General features: G+C 39.4%; 1 protein-coding gene across 1 annotated transcript in view; it reads left to right on the top strand.

Annotated features, from left to right (window-relative positions):
* Positions 1-478: 478 nt before the first annotated feature.
* EGF (epidermal growth factor) overlaps positions 479-18,578 on the top strand; it is a 61,548-nt gene continuing 43,448 nt past the window's right edge. The window contains exons 1-5 of the mRNA XM_009885482.1: positions 479-674; positions 9,800-9,931; positions 13,410-13,609; positions 14,608-14,789; positions 17,760-17,990. Of these exons, the coding sequence (XP_009883784.1) occupies positions 548-674; positions 9,800-9,931; positions 13,410-13,609; positions 14,608-14,789; positions 17,760-17,990 (872 nt within the window). The 5' untranslated portion in view covers positions 479-547. The remainder of the gene's footprint in view (positions 675-9,799; positions 9,932-13,409; positions 13,610-14,607; positions 14,790-17,759; positions 17,991-18,578) is intronic.

Below are 18,578 nucleotides of genomic sequence, written 5' to 3'. Positions count from 1 at the left end.
AAGAAAAGAGGAGTCCGTCCAAGTTTGTATGTAAAAAGCAACTGCGTTTTGGAGCAGGACGGTACCTGGAGATCTGGCTCCCTGTGCTCCACTGAGCGCTGCGGTGAACAGTTTTCCAAAATCGCTGCTTTTAAGATTTAAACGGCAGCTTTGCTTGTTGCAAGGAGACTCACAGTGATCCTTGCGAGCATTGCTTTTAAGCTGTGTTAAATTTGTGGCAACAGTGTCAGGCATTTCATACTTGGCTTCCAAAAAAGAAAAAAGAAAAAAAAAAAAAAAGACACGAAAGAGAGAGAGAGAGAAAAAAAACCCGACATGTGGGGAAGAAATCTCCCAGGAATTTCTTCAAGGTTGTAGTCAGACACAGTAAGGGCTAAAGTGACAAGAAAAGCAAGGCAAGATAAAACTTGGTATTGTGATAAGATGTCTGAGTGTAAAGTGGGAGATTGCAGAAACCTTTTGGGATTACACATGCTCATCTTGTCCTGGATATGACTGAGTACAAGCTAGTTTTTCTCTAGTGACAGTTCAAAAAACCCTCAAGATTATGTTTCTCTTCCTTGTTGCTTTTTTGCCATTGGTTTTTAAAATTGGTTTTGTCAGCCTCTCCGCTCTGCAGCACTGGAACTGTCCTAATGGATACAGATTAAAGACTGAAAACTCTGCTTGTATAGGTAAGTTGCTGACCGTTCACAGATTAAGAAAACTGCATTTGCATTCTCTTAATTGAGCTTCGTAATTTTCAGAGTTTTTTTACAGAATGCTTGTGTGTTGTACTGGCAGAATTGATAAATCAACTTCTTGATATCTTTTACTTCTCATAATGAACAGAACTCATTCTGTTTAGTTTGTTTTTCAGAAATCAGTCGCTTGTCTGTCAGTTTAACTATTAGAAAGCAGAATAAACTTTTATATGATCATTAAGAAATCTGAAGTGTTCCCTAGTTACCAAAATTCCTTGCCATAGCTTTAGTGTCTCTATATTTTCAATACATGTGCACGCACAGATTCTTGCTTCTCTATATGTAAAATTTATGTATAGGTGCATTTTTGTATTTCTATGTGCATATAGAAAGAGTATTTTAATAATTATGTATTAGTATATACTTACATGTGGGCTAGACAACTTTAAAAAATACTCTTTATGTTTATCGGTGCATGTAGATATGTGTGCTTATATTTAATACTACATCTCATAAAATGCATGAATTGCAGGTGTGTTTGATACTGTGCTACTAAAGTCTGGGTGAAATGTATGACATTAATATTAGTATAATCACCTCCAGTGATTAGGAACATGTAAAATGCAGGTTCCTACTCTTTACAAAGTGAAAGAAAAAGACTGACAGAACCCTTCTCCCTACCCTGCTGCCTTGAAGTCCAATATTTTTTTAGAAAGCCAGAGCCAACGAAATTGTGGGCTTTGCAGAGAGATGAGGAAACACTCTGTAAGGATTCAAGCAAACAGTCCTAATACTTGGAGTTAATGCTTTTGCCTTAGACTGCATGGGCTTCAGAGGCTCTGACTCAGTTTTTGACACGATTCCAGTGATTTAAGAACAGGTGCCTCCTCTGTGCATTCTGCCAAGAAATACTATCTTGTAAGCACAAAATAGAAGTATGTATGTTAAATGCTCTCGTATTGAGAGGGGAGGAGCTAGGCAGTTTTTTGTGTACCAATGATAAACCTGACTGAAGACTGAGTCAGAACCTTATCTGAGAGCCAAACACACCTAGGGTATTTCCACACTGATACTTGATTTCAAATGAGAAGCGTACTTCTGAAATGAATCTCCATACTGCCACATCTTACTATGCTTGTCTTCACATTGCGGAGCACTCTCAAAGTGCACAAACTGGATTCCCTTTAGCCCAACCTAAACCAGAGGGTGTCCCCGTAGGAGAGCATCTATCCTCTCCACTGTTGATGGCCATTCAGTCCGTGGAACCAAACTAGACCTGGTTCTCCATAACTTCAACCTGAAATATATGCAGTGTGTATGTCATAACCTCAGCAACTGTTGCACTTTGCACAGCTTCTCCTATAGGTCCACGTTATTTGCTGATATGTTTGTAGCTTCCACTACCCGGTTAGGATGTACATTAGTTATGACTCCTACATTACTGGATTGCCCAATTAAGAGCTCACGTGTAATAGGAGAATCCTACTGACATGAAGGGAATTGCTTGGCTATTATTTAATGAGTCACAATACACTCTAAATATTGACATTCAAAAGGCTGCAAAGATGTATTTTTTATATCAGTTGACATATTTCACATATCGATGTACATTGCTTTTCCATTAATGGAGACATAACCTGCCCTGCATTATGTCTTTTCTGTTGAAAATTAGATACATTCAGCTGCTGTATGAACGGGGGGACTCTAGGTGAAACACCAAAACAGAATGGCCAGTAGGTCAGCAAACTCTGCAAGAAGTAGTAATAGAAGTCTTTTGCATAAGAGCTAACATTACTATGACATACTCTGAGCAATTCGGTGTAACAAAGACTAAATTAAAAATAAGATGTGCTAGAGTATCTTTTTAATTAGAGACCACTGGATTATGGAGGATTAAGCAAAGGTGAAATTTTGATATGAAATGTAAGACTGAAGGATGCTTTCTTTGGTGGAATGGATTTCCCCTGTTCTTTCCTCTGTGTGCTGGATACCCAAGTCGTGTTCTGACCAGAAGACCGGACGTATGACATTCTAGTTTGTTAATTATGTCAGATAGAGGGTGTAGCGGCAGCAAGTGGTAGGAAGCTGGAGGCAGGCTTTGAAGGTAACAGTGGGGATAAAAGGGGTGAGTGGGAGACATGACTCATACCACTGAACTGTGAACAATGACCGCAAGCTGAACTGTGGCTTGGCGACCAGTCTTGGTGAGCTGTAATAAATATACCAATTGTCAAATATTCTTTATCGTCTGTGACCGTGGTGGCATCCTGCCAGCCACAAGGACTACCCCGCATTGAGAAGGTGTCTGCTCGCTGTTAGTGAACTGTTACAAGCGACACTTACTGGAAAGTGTGTAGGCTTTTCTAGATTTGTTTTCCATACTGCCACTACAGATGAAAGTCTGGGTCATGCTCTTCTTACATTGCTAAATAGCTCGCTTCTTAATTAGTTCCTTTAATTTCCAGGGATATTCAAAGATCAAAGACCTTCTCATCCTGTGGAAGTATAATGAAATCTAACCCTAAATATCTCACATAATTTTATACAGTTATTTTAAGAGAGATTATTTGAATCCTGACTTGGTATGCCAAGAGAGAACTCCTTCAGAGGGGCCCTGTGTCCCACAGCAGCAAGGTTTATAGGAGAGAAAGTATGGGAGAACAAATCATGGTCAGAACAAGACTAGCCTGGTGAATGAATGTATCAATTTATCTGCAAGTTATGGTAGTACTGCAAGCATTTCTGCAATTTTTGACATTGCCATCTTGATTTGATAATTTGTTTTAAGCTGATGTCAGGACTGGGGACTCAGTTACCTTTAAATAACTCATTTTTCTTACACCCCAGTGAAAACATAGAACCTTCTGTCTCTAAAGAAAAGTGGTCTGGGCTACACAGGAGTTATTATTCCTACAAGGTAAACACATGCACAAAGTTGGTCCTGGGAGAGCTTTGATTTCTAACATATTTGACCATGCTGGCGTACATGGTACACCAGGGGCTGTGCCTGTTGGAATCAGTTGCCTGTGCCCTCCTGAAGTACTGCTTTAACAACGCTGTTTTTCATTGTTTCATGGTGTATAGATGCTTTCCCCACTGGAGACCAAAAAGTTTCCTACGTGGCACATCTGAAGAAGCCCCTAGAGCAGCACCTTGCATTATCAATTTTAGACTAGATACTACTGCTTCTTAGTCTTGGACTACCCTAGGTAAATGCGTTATGTTCTGGATGCTGCAAGACTGGAGGTATACTTTGTGCTTCAGGGCTGACTTTGAAGACTCACTTTGTAAGTTTTAAAAGTGAAGGAAGATAGTTATTTAAAAAAACCAACAACAATATTGTAAAAATTTTTTGAAGAAGACAAAACACAGCCCACATTATTGAAGATTTACCTAATCATAGGTTCTTAAATTCTGTATGTCTCTACTAACTTCTGATACTAACTGATCACAGACCTTGTCACTTCTTCAGGGCTAACATGCTGCGCATTCCTACAGAGCTACAGCCTGCAATTGAAGGTGACAACTGCAGCTATCTGGGTCAGCTTTTTTGGTCAGATGCTTCTTTCTGTGTCTGAAGCTTTCCTCCACTCTTTCTTACTGTTCACCATTCTTCTGCCATGGCGCACTGGTGATGTGGAATATTAAGTTATTCCTCTTCGCATTACAGCTTTAAATTCACCTTGCTCAGCTAAATCCTGGCTTCTGTACAGCCTTTTGAAGACACACTATTAAAACTTCTTATCTCATAAGAAAGAGCAATATTAAATGCCAAAACTTTACTAATTCACAGCCATCCTTTCTTTGCAAACATCGGGTAAGGAGCAGTGAGAGCCAATGACATGGAGAACTGTGTTGTCTACCCCTGTCATGACAGGGATAAACTTGTTGAGACCCCACTGTATCCCTCTGTATTTCCGAAGAGCTGCAGTCGAGGCATGCTTGTTTGCTTATTTTCGGTAGCTGTCTTCCAGCTAGCTCACTTCATATTATACTGCCTTGGGGAAAGAGGCTTGAAAATATTGTTACCAAATGGAGGAATTCTTGAGCATGGGTCTGAACCCACAGACCAATTCATGAGAAGATTCCCATTGAATTTTCTGGAAATTGGATCCAGCTGAATGTGAACAAATACTATCTTTAGCTGTAAAAACTTAGATCAAAATAGGAAGGAGGCAAATATGTTACAAGAAATGACAGAAATGCCGTCACACGTCACATGGAGCTTAATCCTGAAGAGGCCTAAGGGGCAGACTCCAGGACCAACGATTAATACTGCAAGGCTCATCGTTTTGCACAGTGGAGAATAGCAGATATTAATTTTGTGATCTGTTTTAAACAAAACTGACTACTTTCTAGTATCTAATTTGAAACCTGATTTTAAAGGGACCTGCATGACGGTATTTGCTGATGCCTTTCAAAGAGGGCCAGATGATAGCCTCAGGAACTTCAGCTTTGAAAAGCAAGCCAATAGCACTGTATTGAAAGTTGCATGATCTGGGAAGTGGAGGTCCATTTTGTAGTTACTAATTTACACATAGAATTTATTTCACAGACAAAACCAAAATATATTTTTATTCATTCTAGTGCCCAAACCTTTGAGATCTGAGTCCAGAAAGTAAAGAAAATGTAGCCCTTTGAGATCCAGGAGTTGATAACTACCTTATTGTATTCAGATTGTGTTTCTTACCATAGTATTTGAGCACTTCACAGCCTCTATCTTCTCAAAAATTGTGAGTGATCAGGTTGTACTTTAAGCCTCATTTAAAATTAGAGAAGGAAGATTCTGAGCTGTGTCTCGTCTGTTTTATTGTGACCTGCTGATGGAGCACCTTTTTCTGTTTCTGGCTATCTTCAGTTTTTTGAGCTGTATGCTTTTAACAAAATAGATAAAAGGCACGGGCTCTTTTCTTCGTAACACAGATGAACTTTCTTGTTCAATCTTGTTGAAAAGATTATAGTGGTGGCTAGATATAGCAGATTGGATTAATCTCCAGTCCAACTCCACAGGAACCGAGTTTGACTGAGGTTATTTGAGTGTGTGTATCTGCACATATATATTTTACGTATATAATGTATGTATTTGGGACCCTAACAAAATGCAAGTTTTGGCTCACTGTGGTTTCTCTGTATCCCTGTCAGGCATACTAATGCTCCACCTTCTGCAATCAGAGCGTTTCTCAGGACTCTCAATAAAGTAGCATATTTGTATGCAAAGTCATTGAGAGCTGCCAACATCATGATGACATGATTCATCGTTTTTGCTGATTCTCAAGGCATTTTTTGCATAAAGAAGCCTTTGAGAACTGACCAGAACCTCATTCTTCCTTTCAGGGCTGGCTGTCAGGCCACTGCAGACAGCTTTTGTGTTCACTAAGCTGATTTCTTTCACAGTGTAAAGTTCCCACTGGGGGAAGCGGTTGCCAGGAGACGTAAAACAGCTACAGCAGGATGCGGCCCTGCGCTTTGCTTTGGCGCTAAGAGTGCAGGTGAAGGCACCGCTACTTACACCTGATGGATGGTTTTATGATCGAGTTTTCCTAAACCTTAAGAAACAGCTTTTTAATTTTTGTTTTCTTCTTTTGGGTTTGGGGTTTTTTTTGGTACTTTAAGCAAACAAGAGAGCATGTTAGGCGTAGGACCCTCTTCCATTGTTAGTGCCGAAAAAGCTGAACGTTCTCAACGCTGTGGTGTGTTTTACAATAGCGCTGTGTCTGTTGGTGCTTCCTGTTTGCCGCTGGAAGGGGCACTCTCCAGTGGCCCAGCCGCCTGTCGCCGCTGTGCCCCTCGTCTTTTATGGGGCCGTTATTCCTCCACTATAGCCTTTCTTCAGCTGAGGCAATTGCTTGCTTTTCAGTATGTGTGGGATTACGCTTTTATTATGTGAACTTTGGTGGAGATGAAAATGGGCAGATTGATAACCCTGAAATCCTCTCTTCAAGTACAATTACTGGGGAGGCAGTGTAAATTCTTGTAGCCTGATCAATCAGCGTGCTCTTTCTTGGAGAGTCAGTTTTGTACACTCATATAAAGCTAGAAAATCCATCCTGTAAATAACAGGTCATTGTCCAGTTACCGTGGTACGTAGCTCAGTCACCTGTGCTAAATTAAAGCATGTCTTCCCAGTCTGATCTTGACCTGATAATATCTACTGATATCTTTCAAACCTCCACAGTTTTTCTTGGTAGCTAGTTCCCTTAGTGAATCACACTTCCTGTTAAAATGTGAATTTAATTTTATTTCCCTGGCTCAGTTCCCAGCCATCAGTCCTTGTTAAATCTTTTCTGCAAAAGATTATAGTCTCCTTTAGAAAATCTGGTACTTTTTCTTTGTGAAGGTATTTATATACTGTGATCAATCCTTCCCCCAAGCTTCTTTCTGATAATCTGAGCAGACTGAGCTCTTTAAGTGCCTCATGGAAAGGCACTTTACTTACCCTCAAATCAGGCTTTTTATCCTTGTTGTATACACTTTCTAATTTTTCAGGGTCCTTTAACAACCTATATCTGAGAAATACAAACAGCATGCCAATGTAGTCAGACCAGTGCCATATACAGAAGTAAAATTATTTCCCCACTGTGATTCATTTCTCCTGTCTTGGTATGTATTGTGATTTGAAATTTCTTTCTGACATGCTAAGAGATCAGCTTTCCATTCAATATGAACACAAATCCTTTTCAGAGTAAGCAGTCTTGCAGATACAATCTGTAGGTCAGGCCTATCTTTCTTATTCTTATTTAATGTGCTCTTTCTTGTGATTGAATAACAGTTCTTTCACCAGTGTTTCACATTGCTTAGTCACATGACCTCTGTCTTTAGCAGTCTTAAGTCTACACAGTTGCCTTTATTACCCAGGCCTGTGATTTCCTCAGAGAAATAACACCAGGTTTATTTAACAAGCCACTATTGTCATAAAAGTGTATTGACTAACATGAACTACATTACAGCTGTTATCAACAGTCTTGCACCTGCTTTCATATTGGTGACTAGATCAGAGTAACTGTCTGGTTTAGGCAGCCAGTTACCCCAGTTGAAAACCAGTGCCTTGGGGAGAGATACAGACAGTGTTCATGCCTGTCGACTCCTTCGCATCTCTGCTAACACTGAGAGCAGCTGTGACAATGAGCTGAGGTCACCAAAGCCCTCCCGTGTAGGTTATCGAAGAGCCCTTTATTTTTAATGACATGCAGGCAATATTATCCAGGAGTAGCTAGTTTCAAACTGGCAGCCTGGAGCTCACGGTTTCTGTAGCCCACCAACAAACTTCTAAGCCAGTCAAACCTTTCTAGAGGGGATTTGGAGGAGTCACTCCTTTAATGCTGTGGCAAATGGCACGTACATCCCTAGTACCTGTGGGAAAATATGCTCCTGAAAGCTGATTGAAGAAGATTGTGGGTTAGAATTAGAGTCCTTCATGGAATTAAGTTGCTGAAAATGCTTCTGCTTACCTTCGTAATCTGTTCAACAGAAATCAGTTGCATGTGCTCTGATTATGTTTCATACATTGAAACTCCTAATTCATCTGCTGTGTGGAACAACATTGTGGGAAAACTCTGAAAACAATATGGAAACATTCCCTAGTCTGTACAGACATGTTAGGTGGCTGTAAAGCATTGACGTTCTTTTTGAACAACTTTGCTACCTGACACAGAAGAAACTCCTAAACACTTCTGCTGCATGTAGTTGTTCAAAGCAGTTGTAGACAGTTTCCCAGACCCGTGGAATATCAGAGATCTGGTTGCTTCGCTCTCCCCAGGTTGCTTACAGGGAAAGTTTCTTTCAAAGTGCTGGTGTGAGTTGGTTAAATTGCAGTTCCTTGTAGTTATCATAAGCTGCCATTTCTGACCTTTGAACCAGGGGAATCCTCATCTAACACACACAGGCCTCCTGAAGCACTGTTGATAATTTGCACTTGATTCAAATGATCGTCTAAGATAAGTTATCCAATGAGAAGCTCTTCTTCCATTGCCGTAAATTCTTGATCAGGAATACAGAAAAAAAAAATAGTTGTCAGCTATACTTGGAATAACTCAATACATATATGTAGTTTTGGTTATGAATCTATCTCCTTTAGTGATTTCATCAAATGTGTCTCTTCAAAATAATTTGTGTTGATTCCTTTTTTCCCTGCGTGTGTAAAGTCAGATGATAAATCCCAGAACAAAAGCCACTGACATCAAATAGATCTTGGGCAGGGAAAAAGCTGCTCCTTAGAACAACCCTCACAGTGGTTATGCCAGAAATATACCAGGATCTGGTACTGCCAGATGTCAAACACCTTGGGAAGTTACTATCAGATGCATTTGTTTTCAGTAGGAACTGAAGTTTATCTGAATTTTTGAGGACATCCATGGGACATCATCCACGGTACTGACAAAGGGGTTAATTTCTTTCCCCCTTAGTGTAAAATATGGTCCTCAGCGGTGACCTTTATTGAAAAAATAAAGTCCTTAATATAGGACTTAATAGTTACTGCCTCAGGCACCATAAATCCATCAAATGTCTTTTAATTCTTAAAGGCTGTAGCCTAATCTACCAGTTAAAAGCCAAGTTCTAATTAGTTTGCTTGCTGAATTGGTTTGCGATTTGCTTGTTGGTGTCAGAATATAGTGGGTATTTTAGTGTTTTGTATGTATTTTTGAGAGTTGACTCAAACCCAAATGAGCTCAATGTGGAACTCAGTGCTGTGGTAGTCTGCTGCTTTGCTGTTTTGCAAAGTTTGTTAATTTGTTGGCAAAGTTATTACTGTGGAAGCAGCTGCAGGCAGCATTTGCATAGCAAATGACAATGCAAATCACAGAAATGGAGTACAAGACAAGTCTGTTCTCTGTGTTTGGGCAGAGACCAGAGTGCCCAGACGCTAGGGAGAATGGTAATTTCCCTAGACTGTCTTCTGAAAAAAAATAAAGTAAATCACTGTGCATGTGACAATGGACAAAACAATAATTCTGAAACCAATGCATGAAGCAATACAGCCATCCTCCTCTCCTTTTTTTATTGATGGGATATTAAATTGTGTGACCAATTTATCATCGGATAACTATGTCAAGGGTATTCTTTCTCTTTGCTGCTTTTGCTATCTGAATTTTCCTGATCTGTTCAAAAACCCATTTCAGATATTGATGAATGCCTTGAAGGTGGTTTGGGAACTTGTGGCCAAACCTGTATCAATGTTCCAGGGTCCTACATCTGCTCCTGTTTGCCCGGCTACACTTTGGATATTGACCAATGGTCTTGCTATGTGAACGGTAAGGTCATTTTCTTTTTTGATGACTAAAAAAGAGCTTTAGAGATTTAGTTAGAATTATTTTTCAAAGTGAACCATGCCTGTCTGGTCCCTACTGGACAGCGACTGGGGTGCTCTGGTTCCCAGATGGAAAAACTGCCTCTTGTACTGTGTGGGTAATGGAAAGTATGGTGGTGGGAAGATGAAAGAACATAAAAACAAACAAATAAAACTAACCAATGACTTCCTGTTTAGTAGACATACTGCCTCTGTGTGCTTGGAACTGCAAACTCTCTTATCCCGTCCTTACTATTTCCAGGAAAACACAGCAGTGCACAAGATTTTGCTAACTTTGCCTCTTTTGGTGTGTTGGCGTTAATGTCTTTCCAGTCTATTTAGGTTTCAAGGACAGTGCTGTGAAATCATAAGCAGGAGGTTCTTATTTTTGGTTTGGTCCATCGGCAGTTTCTTAATAAATATGAGTGCTACTGTGAGTTCTTTCTCTCCCTTGCTCTGTCCTGAGTGTATAAATTGATCTTTGAATGTGTAAGGTGCAATTCAATTTTAAAAGTTTTTGGCCCTTCTAAGAGGAAAATATTCGCACTTTTGGCCTTTGAATAACCTTCATTTGTCCTCAACTGATGTTACCTAGGGAAAAAAATCTATTTGGATTTTATTGATTGGGTTAACCCTATATTTCATCTAGAGTACGAGGTGGGAGTGCTCTGAAGTTCACCTCTCACCTCTCCACCTTGGTTTCCTGAATGTCTGGTTTTGGTTCCTGTCTGGGATATGCTGCAGCTCCCTTCTGATCCAGGAGCTCAGGTTTTCTTTTTCTGACTAATGTTTGCCTGGGAAACTTGTTAATGCAGAGATGGGATGTGACAGGGCATGTTTCCGACCCAAGAAGTAGGAGATGTACTGGAGTCCCTGTGCATGTAGCCTTTGGGACCATGAACATAACCAAAAGTATTCTGTGCAGCTCTCAAATTGGTACTGACATGATTACTTCAGTCAACTAGAATCATCATTACTGACAGCAACACGTGACTCACAAATACCCAAGCTGGATTTTTTGTACTCCTGCCTAAACCTAAACATCTCTTGCCCCTTAAATGGAATTTTTAATTTTTTTTTAATCAATTGTTTTGTAAACTCTTCACTTCTGAACTGAAGAGAAGAGAAAATAAATATGTTACCACACTGTGATATATGTGCGCAGGTATCTCTCAAAGCACAATACTACCTTAATATTGAAGGACTTCAACTTTTTTAACATTATTACTAACATTTATAGCACCAGTAGAAAATAAGTGATGGCTCAAGAGCTGCTGTGATGGATAAGGAGCCCTTATGCTAGGTATAAACCCTTCTGTAGGGGGTATACCAAGTGAAATACCCTCATGTTTTAAAGACAGGAAACTCTTTGATGCAGGTTTTTTTTACTGGTTCATTAAAACCCTGATAAAATTAAGTTCCAAATCTGGCTGGTGCCCCTGCAATCAAAGTTAGATATTTTTCGGCCCCTGTTCCATTTAAAGCTCTCATTCATGGGCACCTGATAGGAAACTCAGAGAGTAGAAAGGACAAAAACAAAGTATTTAAATGCTCTTGGCCAAGTAGTTGGCAAAAATGCAGGCAGTACAGCTGTCAAATTCCTGAGATAAATCAACCTTGCTACACTTCACCGTTCATTTACCATTTACGTAAAGCAAGTCTTCATAGTTTAAATATTCTCACATGTGGTTGCTCAGTGCAAATAGCAGCAGAAAAAGGGAGTCACTAAAATCTCAGAAGCAGCTGTTATAACAGGGTGATAGCTTAAAAACTTGAGATACAAACCAGTCTGTTAGGATGCAAACAGCGTACTGATAATCTCCCTTGTGAACAGAAGAACATTAAATCTTTGGTCCTTGCCAGAACGTTCTGCCTAGCTTGCTCTTCACTTAGAGAAATCAAAATTGGGCTCATTCCTCTGCTGTGAAAGGGGTTGACTCAAAACAAGCTTGCAACCATGAAGAAGGTGGACCATCTGGCTAAAATTTGTAGAAGTGTTGTCCGTTGAGTTTAAAGCCTCAGGTTCCATGCTAATAGTAAAGATATTTAGTTAAAAGGTTGCAAAACTGTTCAATAAAACCAGCTTCATTTTCAAAAGTTTATGTGCAAGAAAACTGCTGATAGTGCATCTTTGATGATATCCATCCCTGATAAATGGACAGTTGCTCTGCATTGCAGGAAGATCAGTTCATCAAGTCATGAGACAGGCTTGAAATCTGTCATTCTGTCGGACCTATATCAATAATTGCATTTCAAAGTCACTTGGTTAGAGCATTACTTGTATGCCATGATCTGTTTTTCAGACAACCATGTTAGACACCCCCACCATTACCACCATAATGAACGTTCTTCTTTGAATGTTGTTTTAGTGGTAAATTAAAGACTAAGCTGTATAAATTTCTATTATTTTGTTTAATAAGAAAAAAAAAAATTAAAATTAAGTCTAAAATGAGACTGATTATGTAAAAACTCCTTTCCTCTGCTACACTCTTGATAGACATCCATAATATTCAAATTGCCTAAATGAAAACCATTGTGGTTTGGAAATGCAGTTAAGGTTCCTTAGGCAATCTTAACCCTGCCTTATGGTGATACCCTAAAAATAGCAAAGAGGACTTGATAAAACTGGGTTAGTGTAATCTGCAGTCCCAACCATTATGTCCTATTAATTGTACTTCCATACTTACCACAGTATCATGGTTTTAAGGTTGCATGAAGGCTATTTGGACCATCCTAGTTGCTTATCACTTTCAACCTTAATTGGATTTCTAGAGTTTGGGGCACAATTGGAATGTCTTTCATTTGAACATATTTTATGTTAAATCACTGATATGCTCTTACACTTCACTCAGTATGAATACAGTTTTTGTTCTGGAAGGAGTTGTTGTTGTTGTTGAGCTGGAGGAGTTTTACAGGTCTTTTGGTTTCTTTCAGCCCTCAGCATCACAAGAAACCTCCACAGTCTCTAGCTTCTTCCTTTGCCCTGTCTTGGGATCTTCAATTTCCCTGTTTGGATAGTTAAAGTGAGACTCCAGACTGCCTCTCTGATAAATTCTTGCTATAATGCCATAATTGGAAACGGTCTTCACCTTGGAGACTCATCCATGGCATAATTCTTCCAACCTCTGTTGGCATGCATGCAATGGTTCTTCTAAACTCTGATTAGGCTTTAGGATTTGGGATTAGTGGTAACAACCACTGCAGTAGCAGTTTCATGACTCAGATTTCTTTACCTAATTTTCAGCATTAAACATGAAAGGACTGTTACGTTTATAGCTTATAGGTTCTCTGTGATATGCCTGGAAATTTATCATTAAAGTACAAGAGAGATGGTTAGATCCTGAACTTTCTCTTTGACTAATATAACACTGATGAGAACTTAATGCAGCAAAAGTGCAATGCTTATCTATTAATTGGTCTCTTTGTGTTTTTTTCCACACCAGACCCTACACCATTCCTCCTTTTTAGCCATGGGAATGCCATCTTTAGAATGGACATTGAAGGGACCAATCATGAAAGATTGGTGGCTGATACTGGGCAGTCAACACTTATGGATTTTCATTATACAGAAGAGAAAGTGTATTGGGTAGACTCTGAAAGACGACTACTTCAGAGAATTCACCTGAATGGCACAAAACGAGAGGTAAAGTACTCAGTTCTCTGGAATTCTCCAAGTTAATGGGCATAAAACCCTCTAGGGAAACCACCTGCTCTGTAGGTACAATTGTGCCGTTCCTGTTCATTGATAGCACTTCAGAGTTATTAAATAGATTTTGCTATCATAATAGTTATCATCCTGAGTCTAGGCTGTTATACTGGCATTCACAGTAGATTTAGTATTTTCTGTGAAAAGTGAAGGGGAGTTAAAAATGAAGGAGAGGAAATTCAAACAAACTAAAGCTTTGAAGACAATAATGTTTTTATCAGTTGTAAATTAATCCCTGGCATTATGGTAGTTTGTCTTCCAGATTACTGTAACTCAAACTGGCACAAATGGTATGAGAAGAATGTGCCTGAATTCCTACTCATTTTTTCTCAAACCTTTTATTGGTTTCTATGGTTGCATAAATGCTTCTTTTAGCACTTCATCCTTTGTTCAGAAAAAAGCTGTGCAGTTCATTGCGTCTGGCTGATTAAGAAGGGCAGACAGGCTGTTGTGCCTGAACTTCAATGCTGTGAGAGCCTTCTTTTGTTTGAGAGAGATTTCCAGTGTTCCTGTAGCCATGTGGAGTCTTCACTGATGTATTTTACGCTGATTGTTAAGGATCAGGGTCCAGCAACAGCGGGTTAGGAAGTCTTCCATCTGTAACAGTACAGGTCTGAGTGCTTCATAGTGTGCCAAATGCAAGAAGTTGTAGCAAAAAGACTAGTCCACTGTATCTCTCGTGGAGAAGAGTTTCCCCTTTCACAGGGGGTCACTCAATTCAGAAAAGATATGTGTAAGTACAAAGACCAAATGAAAGTGATTAAAGAATAAGAAAGAGAAATATCAACAGGTCTGAGAGAAAATGAAGTACGCAAATGAATGAAATGGGAAACTTCAGTGTGGCACTCTATCGCCTATATTGAAAGTCAATTTTAGGGTAATCATTAGGATGCTTCTTGTTGTCAACTTTTTTTTGTTTGTTTGTTTGTTTACAGAGACTGTGTTACATAGACAAAGGCATTTCAGGATTTGCTATTGACTGGATAAATCAAGACATTCTCTGGGCCAATAGACAGAAAGCAACCATAGAAGCAACAGACATGAATGGGAAGAAACGACGAGTTCTTCTAAGAGATGTTGGTCGTCCCACACAGATTACCATTGACGCTGAGCAAAGGTAATTTTAACTAGGTTAGTGATTTCATTGAAATGGACTCAAAATACGCAAAGTACTATGATTATGGTCTATAGGCTGCTGGGCTAGTCTGTGCACAGTGTATTATCTATAGTCCAATACCTCCTTGAACTTTGACAAAAGAGGATAAAGGATTAGTAGGCACATAAGAGATAAATAGAGAAGTGCTTGAGAAAAGCCCACTGAAGTCTAATGCAAAATCTATACCTCTTTGTCATGAGGGAAAATTCTGCTAGTGAGGAGAGCTGAGGGAAGAAGAGGCATTGCTGATCCTGTCTCAAAGACAGCAAAATTTCAGAAAGCAGCATTGGAACAGCAAGGGGAATGGTGCCTGCAGATGCTGGGAGTCCCTTGTGCTCCAAACCTGGCACACTTAGAATATAAATTGGTATGTTTTCTGAAAAAAGGTCTAAACTTAACAGTTTTGCTCCTGTTTCCCTTGTCTCTGACAGTTGCTCTGATTATTGGTTCTGAATCTACTATTGCTACTTTGTGTCACTAGTGATTTGGTCTTCATAAAGATACTTCTTTCAGCTTCAAGCCGTTTACCCTGAGAACCATGCCTGCACAAGAGATTTGGCCTCCTCAAGAGTTATCAACATGAATTGTCACAGTGGTGTCTCCATGCTGATTTCTCTTTGCACATAAACCTCTTCCATCAAAGTTGCAAAAATAAAAGCTTGATGAGACTTTGAGATGCTTCTGTTTCGTACAGCAAAAGCAGGGGTTTTTTGCCACTTTTGATTTGCAGTAAAGTTGCTCAGCAGCGTGTGAAAGTATTTTAATATTAAGGCTTATGTGTCCTTTCCTAGTATGTTTATACATAAGCCAATCTTCTGATGTTAATAGCATTACTAGTATTCTTTGGAGTCTTGTCATTTGGGTAGGATTGAAAGGCCTGAATATCAGCCCATATATTTTATTTTTTTTCTGATTTGCTTTTGAATATAGTATTTACCAATCCTGGAAATACTCACAAGTCCTCAAACTGTCAAATGCCATCAAAACACATGTTACAAATGGCATTATAGGGACATATTTGCTGAACTTACGCGAAAGTTTGGGGAGACTCAAGCACGCGTATTCACCTAGGTGTCATTCACCATGCGTAAAAGCTGTACTCATGCTGATAGGGAGGCCAGTAAGCCAGTAATAAACTGTAAAGAAAGTAGAGTTCAAGAAGTAGAACATAATTTTTATACCCTATGGAAATTTTCTTGTATGAAAACTCTGAGGTCTTTATCTTTAATGTGAAGTGAATTAAAACCTCAGTATGTTTACGTGCACAGGCATAAACATCAACGAAATCTGATGTGAACATCTTCCTTCAAAAGTGTGCAACTCCTAAGTAATTAAGGTCAATGTGATACCCTAATAATAGAGGTTTTTCTCAGAAGAGGTGTCAGGTTATTAGCAGTGATAGGATTATTTTAGTGGTACTAATATAACTATTGCTGTGAGATTGATTTAATTGTTAATGGTGTTTAGAAATGCCAAAAAATAAGGATTAAGACCAAAGAAAAATAGAGAGCAAATACAGTAAAGGCTGGCGATTACTCAAGCCGGTTTCTAATCTTCGTGCTGTCTTCCTATTTGTTCATATCACATGCCGTTCCTACCCTGATTTTCAAAAGTTGGGCATAGGCACTATAACCATCTTTATTTCTTAGTTTCCTTGTCTGTAAAAGGTGCTCTAGAAATGCAAGCAGATATGAATAAAGTGCTTAAAAATAGCTGTATAAAATGGGGCTGTCCTTCTGGAAATGTTTTCACCTATACATTAATAACCTATGATAACTGTGGACTCTCTAACAGTGAGGAAAAGCCATGAGGCAAGGACTGATTATTCCTGCTTGTTTAGAATGATCCCTTGCCAGTGAGATCTGATCCATTTTGGGGCCTTTAAAAAAATGATTAACATAAACATAGTAAAGCTGTCTTTATGCTGCATCGTTTTGTAAATATAAATACTCCAATCTTATGAAGACAAGGTGAGTGATGATGCTCCTTGGAATTTTTGTGCATAAGGAACACAAACAAAGAATCTAAACCCAAACATTAAAAAATAAAATATACACGAATGAGGGATAACTTGCTATTTTAGAGGAACTGTTGTTAACCTTAGTCACATCGGCAAATCTGGGTTCTGATCCATGAATAACTTGACATATAAGTAGCTTTAGTGCATAACTGTTTTGAGCATTGGAGCTGCATTTTGACTGTGTCTTAATTTAACAGCAGCATAGTCTGGCTGCTATAACCAGCAGGAAGGTAGAAAAAAATAAGAACAATAATAGAAATGGTATTTTTAAGTTAAGCACTTAAGTGATGTGTTCAACTAGAGTTTCTGGAGATAGATTCCTTCCCAGAGGCAGAGGGCAATGCGTGGCTGCCTCAGAGATGTGCCTTTCCCCAGGTTTGCAGCAGTTATCCATAGAGTTGAGAGATTATTCCAGTTTCCTTCTCTGACTGCATGGCCGAACAAAGCAGAGACACAGACAATAGTGCTTCGTGGTTAAGCTGGGCTGATTCCTGCTTGACCTACATGAGAGAAATTTCTTATATGTCATTGCTTCCTGAACAGACCCATACAGTCTCTGACAGAAACATATTTATAAAAATATGAAAACAACTGTAACAAAACTTTAGTGGTAACATTGCTTCTGTTAAACAGACAATGCTTTGTTGTCATTTCCATTCTTAATAGAGCTATGTTAAGGGGAGATGAGATGCATATGGGGCTTTCTTGAAATAGGGGAGTACGTATTAAGGAAGTCCTTTGCTTTATTACTAGTTTTGCTTCTCAAAGCACTGCGGTAAGACTGAAAAATTCTGTATACAGGAGCAACTAAACAAGGAGTGTGTAGCAGTGATGTGATCTTGCAAACGTGAGGTTTGGGTGTTTTGTTTGGTTTTGGGTTTTTTTTCAAAACATGCCTCTCTTGTCTGCAGGCTGTTATTTTGGTCTTCAGATGGTACAGTTTCCAGCATACACCGGGTGTCCCTTAGTGGAAGTGATGTGAGAAATGTTTTAAGAACCACAGAAAAAATAAAGGCCATCTCACTAGATTTGGTTGACACAAGGCTCTACTGGATCCAACACGACCATGGGAAAGAGATTTCCCATATTGCATCGTGTGACTATGATGGCAGAGCTGTTCGTTTGCTCAAAAATTCTGTCCGGTGAGTTTTCCTGAGCTTGTCAGAAATAAAACACTCATTTCCCAGAGATGCAGTTAAACTCTCTTCCTTATTCTCCCTTTTATTTTGTCAGTTCATAACACAATAAGGAGTATAAAGTATAGTGCAAATGGCCTGTAACTGTAAATCTAATACTACTGATGGAAAATGGAGAAAAGTGACTGTTGTAAGGATAATACTGCCACTCAGTACTCTCCATCTTCCAAGCTTTTAGCAAATGATAACTACTTAATCCTTAGAAATCCTCTCTGAGTGTTTATTAGTGGCCTTTTTCTGCAGATAGAGAAGCCAAAAGCAAAGAGATTAAATGATTTGTCCAAGGTCACAGTGGGTGAGCTCAGGTGTCTGAGCTGTGCTCAAGAGACTGAGCTAGATCAGGTCTTTCCTATCCTCCTCTAAGCCTGTTGTCCTCCTTAGCTGCTGGGCAGGGAGGCTCGGATAACCCCCTGTACTCAGGCTCTCCAGAAAGCATCAGCAGATGTGTTGAAAACTGTCCCGTGCAGCAGTCTTGTTCCCCTCTCCTCCCCGGTGCTGGGGCCAAGTGTGGCTGAGGGGTCTGTTAGACCCAAG

The sequence above is a fragment of the Charadrius vociferus genome, unplaced genomic scaffold (assembly GCF_000708025.1).
Source record: "Charadrius vociferus isolate BGI_N301 unplaced genomic scaffold, ASM70802v2 scaffold55, whole genome shotgun sequence".
In the NCBI taxonomy this organism is placed as follows: domain Eukaryota; kingdom Metazoa; phylum Chordata; class Aves; order Charadriiformes; family Charadriidae; genus Charadrius; species Charadrius vociferus.
Note: the sequence above shows the minus strand (reverse complement) of the source record. Positions and strands in the feature narration are given on the sequence as shown.